The sequence below is a fragment of the Gymnoscopelus braueri genome (genome assembly GCF_963280865.1).
Source record: "Gymnoscopelus braueri genome assembly, chromosome: 1".
Lineage (NCBI taxonomy): Eukaryota > Metazoa > Chordata > Actinopteri > Myctophiformes > Myctophidae > Gymnoscopelus > Gymnoscopelus braueri.
The window spans coordinates 150,001-167,500 of record NC_137603.1 but is presented as its reverse complement, the minus strand read 5'-3'; the positions used below and the strand labels follow the sequence as shown (position 1 = coordinate 167,500).

Sequence of the window (17,500 nt, the reverse complement as noted above, 5' to 3'; positions counted from 1 at the left end):
TGTTCTCCCTCTGGACGTTTATCTGAACCTTGTTCTAAATTCCATTAACTTTCAAATTAACATTATGCAACAACTTCACTGCAAAGATCCCTCTGTGTGTGTGTGTGTGTGTGTGTGTGTGTGTGTGTGTGTGTGTGTGTGTGTGTGTGTGTGTGTGTGTGTGTGTGTGTGTGTGTGTGTGTGCGTGCGTGCGTGCGTGCGTGCGTGCGTGCGTGCGTGCGTGCGTGCGTGCGTGCGTGCGTGCGTGCGTGGGTGGGTGGGTGGGTGTGTGTGTGCGTGAGTGTGTGTGTGTGTGTGTGCATTTAATATTGCTTAGTGATTGCTTCATCAAACTGATTAAATGAATTCCTTATCTCTTACAAGACCTTTGACTGCAGCTCATTGTAAAACTATGGTCGTTTACATTACATTACAGTCATTTAGCAGACGCTTTTATCCAAAGCGACTTACAATAAGTGTATTCAACATAGGTAGGGAACGAAAACTACTAATCACCAGAAGTCTTTAGTGCATTTTCTGCAAAAACAAGCAACCAAGAGTATACCTAGCGCTAAGGTAAAAGTGCAATATATAATAATATATATATATATAATAACATATATAACATATATATATATATATATATATATATATATATATATATATATATATATGTACATACAGACGCACACACATGCTGCACTCAATTTGTTAGAATAGTATAAAAATCAACTATAGACGTGCATCAGCTCTTACTGTGGGACAGAACCTTATCAGAACATTTACTTTACTGGGCGTGTTGTGAATGAAACACACACACACACACACACACACACACACACACACACACACACACACACATACACACACACACACACACACACACACACACACACACACACACACACACACACACACACACACACACACACACACACACACACACACACACACACACAGGAAGGTGAGTCAGTGTGTCGAGGCTGTTGCCAACCGCTTCTATCAGTAACACAGTACGTGTGTTTGGTGTGTAACCTTTGGTCTTCACAGCAGTGTCCAGTCTAGCAGCATCTTTAGCCGCGTCAAAGTCTCTAACCGGAACTACAGTAGGAAATATAGGCTCTGCTTCCTGTTAGAAATACATGAAAATACAAATAATGTCTTTTAAATAGATTAAAATACAAATAATGTCTTTTAAATACATTAAAATACATTATAAATGTGTTATAAAGCATATAGCGTATCGATAGTAATAGAAATAGAGTATTAACACTCACGCCTCCATAGCTCAGGGTCAGTTGTCCCAGAAACTCTGATACCAGAGACATGATTCACTGTGAGAGAGAGAGAGAGAGAGAGAGAGAGAGAGAGAGAGAGAGAGAGAGAGAGAGAGAGAGAGAGAGAGAGAGAGAGAGAGAGAGAGAGAGACAGATACACAAAAATAAGGTTTCTAAAAACACAAAAAAAAAATATATATATATATTATATGTGAGCAAGGCTCTGTTCCATTTAGTGTAGCACAGAGCCTTCATTAGTGTCATTGTAACAACCAGAATGGAACAGAGCCTTCATTAGTGTCATTGTAACAACCAGAATGGAACAGAGCCTTCATTAGTGTCATTGTAACAACCAGAATGGAACAGAGCCTTCATTAGTGTCATTGTAACAACCAGAATGGAACAGAGCCTTCATTAGTATCATTGTAACAACCAGAATGGAACAGAGCCTTCATTAGTATCATTGTAACAACCAGAATGGAACAGAGCCTTCATTAGTATCATTGTAACAACCAGAATGGAACAGAGCCTTCATTAGTATCATTGTAACAACCAGAATGGAACAGAGCCTTCATTAGTATCATTGTAACAACCAGAATGGAACAGAGCCTTCATTAGTGTCATTGTAACAACCAGAATGGAACAGAGCCTTCATTAGTGTCATTGTAACATTCAAGATGGTGTCTGCGTTACTTTCAACAAAATATTGAGCACCTCCCATTTGGGGCGGGGTTATTTCCTTTGCCAGTTTGGGTCCTATACTCACAAAGAACTAATTTAACCCCTCAACCACCTCATTCATGTTGTTAATGGTCTTTTCCTTGTCAACAATATGATCAATATAGTTAGAGTATGTTTTATTCCTAATAACGCTATTTAATATTTTCCGTGTACCCTTGATATTATTTGTGTTTTTGTCTAATAATTTATTAAAATAATCTTTCTTACATTCCTAATAATATCCATTAGTTTATTTTTATATTTTTTATATTTAATTTCTTTATCTCTAGTTCTATATTTTATGAAATCTCTATATAAGGTATTCTTCTTTTTACATGCATTTGACAATCCCCTTGTAATCCAGGGCTTATCATTACAATTTGTGTTCCTCCTGCATTTTTGCTTTGGATTTTTTTTTTTTATCATAGGCTAGATCTACATCCTCTGTTTCATATACGTTCTTCCAGTCTTGAGCTAGTAATTCCCTATTGAAAGCATTTAGAGCTTTTTCAGTTCTCAATCTCTTATATCTAGTTATATTCTCTTGCTATGGCCACAGTCATAAATCACGAAGACTGGCAGATGATCACTGATATCATTAATAAGTAATCCACTCATTATATTATCCTCCATATTATTTGTAAATATATTATCTGTTATAGTAGCTGAATGAGATGTTATTCTACTAGGCTGTGTTATAATAGGATATAGGCTCATACTATACATTGCAGCTATAAAGTCATCAATTAATATATATTTATTAGGATTAAGAAGATCTATATTATAGTCTCCACAGACATATGTAACCTTCTGCTCAGTCTTCGTGAACAACTCTTCCATACCTTATGAATGAATAGGAGGGACTTCCTGTTAGCACTCTAGATATTATTGTCGTAACTTTATGAATGAATAGTATGGGTTAACGCCCCAGCCTGTGTGTTCAGTGAGGAAGAAGCCCAACAAACCCACCTTTAGGAAGGCCTTTCAAGCAAGCCACAAGTGGAGCCTGCAGTACCACCACGGCCCAAGAAACCTTCACTCCAGAATGAAATGTTTGGAACGGGGGGGGGGGGGGGGGGGGGGTGAGTCTGGTGCAACGCTCAGGTCCTGGACCTGGTGAGACGAAGGAGGAGCCCGGCCAGGAGGCCATCCACAGAGCCTAGTCCCTCCACGTGTCAGAGCCTCTCCCAGTCCCAGCAGAGAGAGTAGTTCTGGAGAAGCGGACTGAGGGGCCCTGTCTGTCTTTCCCTCAGAGGACTGACCGTGGGTACAGTAGATACTGGGACATAAGTCTGTCTTTCCCTCAGAGGACTGACCGTGGGTACAGTAGATACTGGGACATAAGTCTGTCTTTCCCTCAGAGGACTGACCGTGGGTACAGTAGATACTGGGACATAAGTCTGTCTTTCCCTCAGAGGACTGACCGTGGGTACAGTAGCTACTGGGACATAAGTCTGTCTTTCCCTCAGAGGACTGACCGTGGGTACAGTAGCTACTGGGACATAAGTCTGTCTTTCCCTCAGAGGACTGACCGTGGGTACAGTAGCTACTGGGACATAAGTCTGTCTTTCCCTCAGAGGACTGACCGTGGGTACAGTAGATACTGGGACATAAGTCTGTCTTTCCCTCAGAGGACTGACCGTGGGTACAGTAGCTACTGGGACATAAGTCTGTCTTTCCCTCAGAGGACTGACCGTGGGTACAGTAGCTACTGGGACATAAGTCTGTCTTTCCCTCAGAGGACTGACTGTGGGTACAGTAGCTACTGGGACGTAAGTCTGTCTTTCCCTCAGAGGACTGACTGTGGGTACAGTAGCTACTGGGACATAAGTCTGTCTTTCCCTCAGAGGACTGACCGTGGGTACAGTAGCTACTGGGACATAAGTCTGTCTTTCCCTCAGAGGACTGACCGTGGGTACAGTAGCTACTGGGACATAAGTCGGGGCTTGATCAACCCCTCAGGGTCACCTGGGTGAGGGTGTATGTTGAGAGACCCGAAACACCCGATGACCCCAGGCTACAACACTGATGATACGACCAGGTGCATCAATGTGATGTTTTTTATTTATAGGAGGGACTTCCTGTTCTCTAGATATTATTATTATTATTATTACTTTATGAATGGACTCTGAACCATGAAGCCAACAGAACCATGTTGTCATGGTAACCATGTTGTCATGCTTATGACTCACACAGCAGCATATTTATGAATATCAGATTACACTTTTATTGACAGCAGATAGCAGAGATATAAAGCTACAATCACTGAGTTTTATGATGGGTGGTTCTCTCTGTGTCTGTCTCCCCCCCTCACTCTCTCTCTCTCTCTCTCTCCCTCTCCCCCCCCTCTATCTCTCTCTCTCTCACTCTCTCCCCCTCTCTCCCTCTCTCCCCCCTCTCTCTCTCTCCCCTCTCTCCCTCTCTCCCTCCCCCCTCTCTCTCTCTCTCCCCCTCTCTCCCTCTCTCCCCCCCTCTCTCTCTCTCCCCTCTCTCCCTCTCTCCCTCCCCCCTCTCTCTCTCTCCCTCCCTCCCTCCCCCCTCTCTCTCTCTCTCTCTCTCTCTCTCTCTCTCTCTCTCTCTCTCTCTCTCTCTCTCACACTGATTGTGACACGTGATCAAATAAGTGTGGAATGTTAAATCAATAACAAACTGGCACCCTCTGTGTGTGTGTGTGTGTGTGTGTGTGTGTGTGTGTGTGTGTGTGTGTGTGTGTTGTGTGTGTGTGTGTGTGTGTGTGTGTGTGTGTGTGTGTGTGTGTGTGTGAAAGAGTGAATAAGGAACAGAGATAACAGCTAGTAGTTGTTAAGAACAGCTGAAGTATAAAATAAAGTGCTTAATGTATGTTTTTTAATAATAATCACAATCTACAAAGTAACTCTAGAGTTTTTTTAATAAAAGTACAATATCTGCCTTGAGATGTGTGGTGTTTACTGTTATGTTGCTATAGCAACATGATTACAGTGGACACAAATGATACAGTACTGTGTGTGTGTGTGTGTGTGTGTGTGTGTGTGTGTGTGTGTGTGTGTGTGTGTGTGTGTGTGTGTGTGTGTGTGTGTGTGTGTGCGCGCGCAGGCACAGTCATATCTCCCCGCTACATTCCAAGTCAGCGTGTATATTGACCAATCACAGCGCAGCCAGGGTGTCATTCCAGATAACCACGCCCACAGATTTAACGACCTCTCAACTTTGATTGATTAATACTTATAAATAAGGGCTGATAGTTAGCGGTTAGCCTAGCTTACTGTATCATCCCACACACATAGCAGATCTACAAGCTCACAACGTGTCACGGTGTGACACGTTGTGAGCTTGTAGATCTGCTATTTCCGTTACTTTTAAGCAACATTCTTTCATGATGAAGTAATGAAGGCATTAATGAACAATAAAACAAACAGTTTCTTTATGGAGATAAAGATGTTCATTCATTCATTCATGCACACACAGTGGTGTAAAGTAACTAAGTACATTTACTCAAGTACTGCACTTAAGTACAAAGTTTACTTTACTTTTACTTCTACTCCACTACAATTCTATGAAAACTTCAGTTACTTTTCAGATATAAATTATAAAACATACATTAACCCCTTCAGCCCTATTTTACACATAAGAAAATAGCCCAGCTTGTAGATCAAACATTTTTGTACTTTAACTTTTGATACTTTAAGTATATTTTGATGCCAAAACCTGTTCTTATAGTTACAGTTTGAACGTGTCAGGCTTTTTACTGGTAACAGTATTTTTAGATTAGCACTACTTCCACCACACACACACACACACACACACACACACACACACACACACACACACACACACACACACACACACACACACACACACACACACACACACACACACACACACAGTGTCTTACCTTGCAGTGTGTAGTTCTGTTGCGTTATGCAGAGTTTCCAGGGAGGGACCGACGCTTTTATAGCTGTGTGTGACTCACTGTGTGTGTGTGTGTGTGTGTGTGTGTGTGTGTGTGTGTGTGTGTGTGTGTGTGTGTGTGTGTGTGTGTGTGTGTGTGTGTGTGTGTGTGTGTTCTGGACACTCCTTCCTTCAACTCGTTAACCCTTTCCTTACATCACTGCTCTGGATCATCATGCTTTACTCTATTACTTTATTACTTTATTACTTTATTACTTTATTACTTTATTACTTTATTTTAAACATGTTCTCTCTCTATATCTACATATATACATATATTATTTATACTCTATTACTTTATTACTTTATTTTAAACATGTTCTCTCTCTATATCTACATATATACATATATTATTTATACTCTATTACTTTATTACTTTATTTTAAACATGTTCTCTCTCTATATCTACATATACACATATGTATGAGTCAAAATCCTTTGCCAATTCTTTCACAGTTCAAGTCACAAAAACAAGTGACTTAGGCCCAAAAAAAAAGCCTATTTTGGCCTCGGTCACACTAAGGAGTTATAGACCATTATACTAAAAGGTGAGTGAACAGCATGATCCTTTTCATTTAGGAGATTTTACCAGAGGTGGCCAGTGTCATGAGGAGCTGACTTAGGGTTAAGGGTTAGTTAGTTACCCTAACCCAGTGTCATGAGGAGCTGACTGAGGGTTAGGGTTAGTTAGTTACCCTAACCCAGTGTCATGAGGAGCTGACTGAGGGTTAGGTTAGTTAGTTACCCTAACCCAGTGTCATGAGGAGCTGACTGAGGGTTAGGGTTAGTTAGTTACCCTAACCCAGTGTCATGAGGAGCTGACTGAGGGTTAGGTTAGTTAGTTACCCTAACCCAGTGTCATGAGGAGCTGACTTAGGGTTAGGGTTAGTTAGTTACCCTAACCCAGTGTCATGAGGAGCTGACTGACAGGCAAAAATAACATTTTCCTCAAAAAATGACCTTAGTTTAGCAAGGTGACGACTTTCTCACTCACTCCCTCAAATCCCTCTGTCACTGTCCTCCCATAAATAAACACTTTTCATAATAATAAAGTAATAATAATAAAGTCATAATAATAAAGTCATCAATAATAAAGTAATAATAGTAATCATACAGTTATAAAGTCAATAGAGATTTTCCATCATCAAACATTATTTACTTTAATAAAGGTTTAAATTCAGTTTAGTTGCAGTGTCCAGGCTGCTCCACTGGGTGGCGCCAATGTTCCCTTACCTGTCAGAGTCCTGAAGATGCAACATGGCATAAAGCCAGCAGAACAGATTGAGTTTATTTATATATTATTAAATATATAATAATGTTATAATATTTTTAAACAGACGTTTATGAGTTATATTTATATATTATTAAATATATAATAATGTTATATTATTATTAAACAGACGTTTATGAGTTTTATTTATATATTATAAAATATGTAATAATGTTATATTATTATTAAACAGACATTTATGAGTTATATTTATATATTATAAAATATATAATAATGTTATATTATTATTAAACAGACGTTTATGAGTTTTATTTATATATTATAAAATATGTAATAATGTTATATTATTATTAAACAGACGTTTATGAGTTTTATTTATATATTATAAAATATATAACAATGTTATGTTATTATTAAACAGACATTTATGAGTTATATTTATATATTATAAAATATATAATAATGTTATATTATTATTAAACAGACATTTATGAGTTATATTTATATATTATTACATATATAATAATGTTATATTATTATTAAACAGACGAGGCTCATTTTCATCTTAAAGGTTTGAATTGATTCCAGGAAAACAAGAATATAAACCAGATCAACAAGACCTAAGAAACTTCAATAAATGGAGACACAAACAGCCTCCATTCCTTTTAATACTAGCTCCACCCCTTTTATACTAGCTCCACCTCTTCTCTACTAGCTCCACCTCTTCTCTACTAGCCCCACCCCTTCTCTACTAGCTCCACCCCTTCTCTACTAGCTCCACCCCTTCTATTTCAAATCAACCAATCACAGTATTCCAACAATCCACCCAAGATGTCCACACAGTGTTCCTAATCAGCAGCTGATTGGATGAACTGGCTGTCAATGTTTTCATTTATTTCTGAAACTTAAACTCATTAATAATAAAACTGAACTCCCTGGTTTGTCCATAATCATAATAATTATAATAATCATAATAATTATAATAAACTTTATTTGTATAGCAATTGTTTTGAACAATGTTACAAAGTGCTTGGAATCAAACAAACTATAATGCAAAAACAATGATTTTGTTTACAACAGAGCAACAGGTGTCACAGAATATGGACTGATGGGATATTTGTTTCATATTCTAGAGAGATTACCAGTACAGTAATCTACTGAGACCAGAGTACAGGATTACAGTAATCTACTGAGACCAGAGTACAGGATTACAGTAATCTACTGAGACCAGAGTACAGGATTACAGTAATCTACTGAGACCAGAGTACAGGATTACAGTAATCTAGTTTAATATTCTAGAGAGATTACCATGTCTTCCTTGACCTGGTAAATTGTCCTGAAAAGCTAATATTTGGACAGAGCTGGTTTCTGCCTGACAACAGAGAGATATATGGCTTTGTGTGCAGTCCTGGCAGTGACCAGCAGAGGTCAGCAGAGGTCAGAGTGAGCTGGGAAGAGAAGACGGACGCAGGAGGCGTTGCTATGGCAACGCACAGCGAAAGAAGCCTCTCTTCTTCTTCCTCTCTGGTCTCTCTGTGATCCTCACTGGCCCTCCGGCTCCACCTGGTGGATGGTTGTCATGCTGCAACAAAATGAAGGTAATATACATTCTGGTTAAACCTGAAGAAGAAACAAAGTACAAGGACAAGGTACTTTACTTGTACGTGTTATACTATAATACGTTATCTGTACTGTACAAGTATACAGTTATCTGTACTGTACAAGTATACAGTACAGCTATATATATATATATATATATATATATATATATATATATATATATATATATATATATATATATATACGTATATATATATATATATATATATATATATATATATATATATATATATATATTTATATATATATATATACATACATACATATATATATATATATATATATATATATATCATCATACAGAAGGGTTGTATGTTTTTTATAATTATCTATCATCTTGTTTTTAAGTGTTCCACAGAGTTATGACACGTGAGAGACAGACACGACACCTTTCAGTCATTTCTTATTGTTCTTACATTGTGATTAATATGGTTATTGTGATCATAACTAGAGCTCTAGACCAATCTGAGGACTCCATTGTATGGCCTCTATTGTTGTTTTCTGCTTTCTTGCTGTTGTATTTGTTAAATGAACTGTCTGTGTCTTGTTTTTCTGTTTTTTGCTTTCCCCACACTCTCTGGGGTTGTGTTGTGGGTTGTGTTGTGAAGCACTTTGTAAACGTGTTTTTAAAAAGCGCTATACTAATAAAGATTATTATTATTATCACATGGTGAGTTTGTGTTGCTGTGATGGCTGACTCAGCAGCCACACATTGAGCCGATATTGTATGGTGATTACTTTTGGTTTATTTATTTAGTTAGGGTGACCATACGTCCTCTTTTACCCGGACATGTCCTCTTTTGGGGTGCTGTCTGGCCTGTCCGGGGGGGGTTTATAAAATCCTTCAAATGTCCGGTGTTTTGGGATTTATTTATTTTTTTACAATGAAAGCACTAACTATGGTACTTCCGTAACCCCGGTTTTGTAAATTGCGAACGAGTTGTTCACGTTGTTAGTGTTGCCATGTCCGAATAATTACCGCAACTTCAAAAACAAAAATTAGCTTATTTTTATGGCTTGTTTTGGAGGAATGTGTCCTTATTTCTCTCACGAGACTTGGCAACACAGCTGCTGACAGGCTGGAGGCACACGTGACCAAACACACACACACACACACACACACACACACACACACACACACACACACAGACAGTCACACACACTCACAGCATACATCGCGCTCAGCGCTGCCTATCATTCATTGCTCACCGACTGAGAAAAGTTACACAGACAGAGGTGGAGAAAATGCCGAAACGCAAATGCAACTTCACAGATGAAATGCGCAAAAAGTACCCGTGTTTTCGTCTGGGTCGTGACAAATGTGAAGCAGAGTGTACTGTTTGCAAAGCAGGAACATATGTCTCCGTGGCAAATAAAGGTTCGTCAGACCTGCAAGCCCATATTGCCACTTCAAAGCACAAGAAAGCTGTGCAAGGCGAGACTTCTTCTGCCAAATTGACCGACTATAATAATGTATAATAATGGGGTACCTTACTTGTTCTAAGATAAGTCTAAGACTTGAGAGAGTAACCTTATTTTGTTAAAAGCTGAATGTTCATACAGAACTTAACATGAAATATTATAGAGCATATTTGTATGAGAGTGATTATTTTGTTATCTACCTCTCTTTTCTTTTTGTTTAAATGTTGAGGCATTATTTATATTTTTTACATTAGCCATAGGAGACAATATTTTGAAGAATGAGCAATAACATTGAAGAACAGTCTACTTCTCTATTTTCTTTTGTTTATAATTAACAGGTTTGGAGGCATTTTTTACATTTTTACATTATAGACATGAGAGGTTATTTTGAATAATGGGGTACCTCACTTGTTCTAAGATAAGACTTGTTGAGAGAGAGATGTTATTTTATTTTGTTAAAAAGCTGAATTATTAAGCTGTGATTATTTTGTTATCTGAAACAAACAGAGGAGACATGCTTTAAATAAATAAATATATTATTTATAAAGCAATATTTTTCAGTACCTCAAAGAGGCCCAGAATTAACCGAATTAAGGTACCAAAAAAAAAAAACCAAAAGTTACAAATCCGGGGGAAAACCGCAAAAAGAATCGCGCACGCGCGTGCATTCGTTGGGTGTCCTCTTTTTGGGAATTCAGAATATGGTCACCCTAATTTAGTTGGTTTATTTTCAGTACATTTTTTGCCATCTAATATAACCACACACAACCAATTTGAATAACAGTTTATTGTTTAGTTGTTTTTCTATGAGTTTATTTGCATTTGATTTGACTGAGTTTTCTTTGAGTTACCAGTGCTGTGGGAGGTGCTGACTGACATATATGGACATGATGGGCTGGCCAAAGCAATGGGGATCAGCTGCTCCAGATCTAACAGCTAATCTGGAGAAATTGGACTGCACCACAGTCCCTCTGTACCATGGGGTGGGGCAGGGGTTTTGAGTGTGTGTTTCTATGGTAGTCTTTGTCTTTTCCCCCTTTTGTGTTAACAGTGGTCTGACCCGTCCCTATATATGTCCACCTCCTGTGTCATTCTGGTTAGTTCAGTTTTCAGTTGTGTTGTTCAGTCTGTTTAGTTATTTAGTTTATTTTGTTTATTTTGAGCACAGTTATTGTCTGTTATCTGTTAAACCATTATTTTGAAGTGAAACACAAAAAGAAAGAGAAATAAATACAAAAAAAATGAACTTTATTTTAAACCAACAACCACGTTTCCCTGTGTCTCTCCTTCCGACCAACTCGGTCCCTGACAGTTGCTATGGTAACAGGCCTATTCTCTGCAACATGAGTTTATTTTAACGATGGAAATATAAACTCACCATCTTCCTGTTGAGTCTGATCAGAATGTCTTATTATATATTAAATGTTATTATAATATAAACTCACCATCTTCCTGTTGAGTCTGATCAGAATGTCTTATTATATATTAAATGTTATTATAATATAAACTCACCATCTTCCTGTTGAGTCTGATCAGAATGTCTTATTATATAATAAATGTTATTATAATATAAACTCACCGTCTTCCTGTTGAGTCTGATCAGAATGTCTTATTATATAATAAATGTTATTATAATATAAACTCACCATCTTCCTGTTGAGTCTGATCAGAATGTCTTATTATATATTAAATGTTATTATAATATAAACTCACCATCTTCCTGTTGAGTCTGATCAGAATGTCTTATTATATAATAAATGTTATTATAATATAAACTCACCATCTTCCTGTTGAGTCTGATCAGAATGTCTTATTATATAATAAATGTTATAATATAAACTCACCATCTTCCTGTTGAGTCTGATCAGAATGTCTCGAGCCAGAGTGAAGAAGGCCTGAAAACACAACCATTACAATAACCTTATTATATATTAAATGTTATTATGTTATATTATCCAGAGTGAAGAAGGCCTGTTTTGTGTTGTGTTGTGTGTTTCCAAATTGTGGTATTGATACTTTTACTTAAGTAAAACAACTACTACAAGAGTACTTCTTCCACCAAAGTTTGTAAATTATTGTATGTATTGTATGTCTTGCTGATGAATTGAATACATAGGACCACAATGGAAACATTCCTGCTGTAATTGTACTTCTACTGCTTTGCAACTTAATTGTTAATAAAGTGTTCAATCAATCAATCAATCAATCAATCATTCAAAAAATAGTTGAATAAAACACAAAACATACATTAGGACACATTAATAAAAAAGGAAGTGTGGTCATTAAGAAGACAGTGACATCACAGTGACATCACACTAGTAGGGTTGCCAACCGTCCCGTAAAATACGGAATCGTTCCTTATTTGGAAACTAAAAGACGTGTTCCGTATTGAACTGTTAGGGGACGCACTATGTTCCGTATTTTGGGGTCGTGGAATGACGGCGCGATTTTTATATGAGAGAGAGTATTTCTCACTCACACTCACACACAAACGAGACGGAGCAGCCGTCCTGTCTCTTCTCTGTGTGAGTGAGAGCTTGCGGGTGTCAATCAGTGTTGCCAAGTATAGTGAGAGAAATGAGCCAGGCCGACCTACAAAAACAAGCCAAAAACAAGCCAAATTTTGTTCCAGGGAAGTTGCGGAAAATAAGCAGACTTGGCAACGCTGGCTATGAAGCTATTGTCTGGGAGTGCGCTCAGCAGCTCATTGGCTCATTACTCATAACACGACCAATGAGAGTTAGCGCTTTCACGTTGCTAGGATACGTTCTGCCCTGCGCTGCCTGTCACAACACGGTTCAGCGCGCACAGTGTACTGGTCACAGTTCTTCATGACTAAAACATCTCCTGAGATCGATTCGGTATGGGATATTACATCTTATTTATCTGGTTGTGTTTTTTAGCAAGATGTCAGTTTACCTGCCCTGGCAGCCTACATATTGGCTGATGTGGGCATAGTCTAGGCTATTTCAGTAGACTAATATGGTTGATTATTTATTAATGTTGAGTTTTTAAAGTCTAATAAATAAACATTTATTTAATATATATTAATCAATATAATTAAATAGTGTGCCCATTTAAAGAATAACTCTTATATTAATCAATATAATTAAATAGTGTGCCCATTTAAAGAATAACTCTTATATATATTAATCAATATAATTAAATAGTGTGCCCATTTAAAGAATAACTCTTATATATATTAATCAATATAATTAAATAGTGTGCCCATTTAAAGAATAACTCTTATATTAATCAATATAATTAAATAGTGTGCCCATTTAAAGAATAACTCTTATATTAATCAATATAATTAAATAGTGTGCCCATTTAAAGAATAACTCTTATATTAATCAATATAATTAAATAGTGTGCCCATTTAAAGAATAACTCTTATATATATTAATCAATATAATTAAATAGTGTGCCCATTTAAAGAATAACTCTTATATATATTAATCAATATAATTAAATAGTGTGCCCATTTAAAGAATAACTCTTATGTTGTTATGCTCATCTGGAAAATGGAATTCTTCATAATGGATTAACAGTTAATAAATACACAAATAATATAATTAATATATAATAATTCAATATAATTAATATAAATTTCATAGATTTTTTTATTTAGATTTCATAGATTTCTATGCATTTCAGGAGTTTGGGGGGCTGGCTCCCCCAAAAGAATTAAATAACCCTAACAACCCTAACCCTAAAACCGAAATAAAGTATCAAAAAAACTCGCTGTGCGCGTGCATGTGTCCCGTATTTCCATTTCTGAAAGTTGGCAACCCTACACACTAGTGACATACATCACACTATGACATCATCACTCACCTCTTCTACGTTGATGCTGGACTTGGCGCTGGTTTCTAAGAACTTGATGCCGTAGTCAATGGCCAACTGTAATGGAAGGGTTAAAATGGATAACTGTGATGAAAGGGTTAAAATGGATAACTGTAATGAAAGGGTTAAAATGGATAACTGTAATGAAAGGGTTAATTACAGATATATATTGTATATTCAATTGTAAACAGGAGACAGTGAGACACATGTATTAAAGATATGCACGCACGCGCACACACACACACACACACACACACACACACACACACACACACACACACACACACACACACACACACCTCACACACACAAACACCCTCACACACACACATACGCACACAAGCAAACACACACACACACACACACACACACACACGCACGCACGCACGCAAGCGCACACACACACACACACACACACACACACACACACACACACACACACACACACACACACACACACACACACACACACACACACACACACACACACCCAACAGAGTCAGCATCAAATAGAGTAGCACTGCTTACTCACACTAGGTGTGACTCAGGCAGACAGACAGATAGACAGACAGACAGACAGACAGACAGGTATACCTTCTCTCCTCTCTCTTTAGAAACCTGTCTGTCTCTCATGTCAGACTTGTTTCCCAGAACCATGCGCTCCACGTCTGCTGATGCATGCTGGGAAAAATAACAAACATGATGCATGCTGGGAGAAATAACAAACATGATGCATGCTGGGAGAAATAACAACATGATGCATGCTGGTTAACGGGTTAACTGGGTAACGGGTCGGCCCGCGCATCACTAATCATCGTACCATATATGGTATCGCACACATTCCATCATACCATATATGGTCATCGTACATATTCCATCATACCATATATGGTCATCATACATATTCCATCATACCATATATGGTATCATACACATTCCATCATACCATATATGGTCATCGTACATATTCCATCATACCATATATGGTCATCGTACATATTCCATCATAGCATATATGGTCATCGTACATATTCCATCATACCATATATGGTCATCGTACATATTCCATCATACCATATATGGTCATCGTACATATTCCATCATACCATATATGGTCATCGTACATATTCCATCATACCATATATGGTCATCGTACATATTCCATCATACCATATATGGTCATCGTACATATTCCATCATACCATATATGGTCATCGTACATATTCCATCATACCATATATGGTCATCGTACATATTCCATCATACCATATATGGTCATCGTACATATTCCATCATACCATATATGGTCATCGTACATATTCCATCATACCATATATGGTCATCGTACATATTCCATCATACCATATATGGTCATCGTACATATTCCATCATACCATATATGGTCATCGTACATAATCCATCATACCATATATGGTCATCGTACCTCTTCAATGTTACGGATCCAGTTCTTGATGTTGTCAAAGGACTTCTCATTGGTGATGTCATAGACCAGCATGATGCCCTGCAACCAATCACAACACACCTCTGTAGTCTGACAGGGTAGGACGGACGGACAGACAGACAGACAGACAGACAGACAGACAGACAGACAGACAGACAGACAGACAGACAGACAGACAGACAGACAGACAGACAGACAGACAGACAGACAGACAGACAGACAGTGTAGGAGAGACAGACAGTATATATGGGGGGGGGGGAGTGCTGGTGCCATGGGATACAAGTTTAATCCAATCAGTGAGAAGCAAGGGGGTGTGTCTTACCATGGCTCCTCTGTAATAGGCTGTTGTGATGGTTCTGAATCTCTCCTGACCCGCAGTGTCCCTGTACACACACACACACACACACACACACACACACACACACACACACACACACACACACACACACACACGCACACGCACACGCACACACACGCCCACGCACACGCGCACCCACGCACACGCACACGCACACGCACACACGCACATACACAGAATGAGAAAGAGAGAAAGACAGACAGACAGACAGACAGACAGACAGACAGTATTTTACCATATTTGGAGTTTGATTTTCTTTCCATCCAGTTCTATTGTTCTGATCTTGAAGTCGATGCCTTAAGATAAGACAGGAAGTAGATAAGATAAGACAGGAAGTAGATAAGATAAGACAGGAAGTAGATAAGATAAGACAGGAAGTAGATACGATAAGACACGAAGTACACAGTGTCCCGTAGCCAGACAACTATTCCACAATCTCTGAATGCTACATAGAGTCTGGAACTACACGAGACAAGAAGCTGTCATCTGTTCGTCATTTCCGTTCACGAAAATATATTTCAAAATATCTTTATGTAGCCAGGTGGAAAATAGGGTTCCCACAAATGACCACTAGATGGCACTTCACCGTTGTGGGTTTTCTCAGACTCAGGGTTCCTCAAGGGTAGTAGCCAAGAGGAAAATAGCAAGAGTCGCATTCTCCGGTTTACTTCCCGTTTCTGCGTGACGTAGGTGGACACCTTTTTAGGAGACAGGAAGCAAGTTGGAGTCTATTGATTCCAATGGGAGAGTGAACGTGAACACAGCTTCTGAACCATTCTTTAGCTCCATGGTCACTGAACTAAATATTGGACCCGATCGTCACAAGACACAAAATATGCACGATGTTCATACTAAAATGGCTTTTTTTTGTGACACAAATTAGGAGAAAATCAACTTTGTTATCGACTTTTCTCTATCCCAGCAAAACACTCTCGCGAGATTTGGGAAGATATCTGAAGTGTCCATCTCGGTCCATCTGCAGTCTGACGGACGAGACATAGAGGGCTCTGTCCCTTATATTATATTGTATTATTATATTAGATTTTAACTCTATGCTCTGTCCCCATAAGATGTTCTAAAAACTGATAAACTGAGATTCTATATGTGAATGTAGTAGGCCTACGTGAAATCATTATGGACATTTCAAAAATTAAATAAATGTTTTGTTCCAATGCTCAATAATATAATTTTCCATAAACTGTCTTGGTTGATGGGGTATGATTTGGGAATCATGACATTTTGCTATAACATTCATGCTAAACACATTATAGTCTATAGTGGTAAAATATATTACAATGTTGAGCAGAAACAGGAGCACATCTAGCATAATAAGACGTGTGTGTTTGTTGGGGGAATTTCATAGGTTTCTTAAAAGCATTGAAGTATCTCGCACACAATCATTTATGATTAAATAGTGAATATTATCTATCGTAAGCCATATGCTAAAACTGTGTTCCCAGGTGGAGTCAACAGGAAAGAGATGAAAGAGGCATTTGGTCCTAGATTCCTGGGGTGTAAAGAGGGGCCTGGGAAAACAAAGACTGCCGTCCCTGGACTTGATTAACAAAAGAGTTTTGTGTTTACCCTTCGAAAAGTAATGCTTTGTTCTAGAATACGACAGGAGAAGGGGGATCCGGTTTACCATTACCCCCTGG

General features: G+C 38.1%; 2 protein-coding genes across 3 annotated transcripts in view; both read right to left on the bottom strand.

The window, feature by feature from the left end:
• LOC308083794 (annexin A2-A-like) overlaps window positions 1-5,909 on the bottom strand; it is a 24,988-nt gene extending 19,079 nt beyond the window's left edge. Inside the window, exons 1-3 of the mRNA XM_080426156.1 lie at window positions 5,851-5,909; window positions 1,257-1,313; window positions 1,015-1,108 (exon numbers count right to left, since the gene is read on the bottom strand). Of these exons, the coding sequence (XP_080282282.1) occupies window positions 1,015-1,108; window positions 1,257-1,307 (145 nt within the window). The 5' untranslated portion in view covers window positions 1,308-1,313; window positions 5,851-5,909. The remainder of the gene's footprint in view (window positions 1-1,014; window positions 1,109-1,256; window positions 1,314-5,850) is intronic.
• Window positions 5,910-8,110: 2,201 nt separating this feature from the next.
• LOC308092556 (ras-related protein Rab-8B-like) overlaps window positions 8,111-17,500 on the bottom strand; it is a 15,121-nt gene continuing 5,731 nt past the window's right edge. The window contains exons 2-8 of one of the 2 annotated variants that reach the window (XM_080438515.1): window positions 16,081-16,141; window positions 15,810-15,870; window positions 15,470-15,547; window positions 14,620-14,706; window positions 14,017-14,082; window positions 12,024-12,074; window positions 8,111-8,719 (exon numbers count right to left, since the gene is read on the bottom strand). In XM_080438515.1, coding sequence (XP_080294641.1) covers window positions 8,618-8,719; window positions 12,024-12,074; window positions 14,017-14,082; window positions 14,620-14,706; window positions 15,470-15,547; window positions 15,810-15,870; window positions 16,081-16,141 — 506 coding nt within the window. In that variant the 3' untranslated portion in view covers window positions 8,111-8,617. The remainder of the gene's footprint in view (window positions 8,720-12,023; window positions 12,075-14,016; window positions 14,083-14,619; window positions 14,707-15,469; window positions 15,548-15,809; window positions 15,871-16,080; window positions 16,142-17,500) is intronic. The other variant, XM_080438516.1, reaches the window with a different exon arrangement.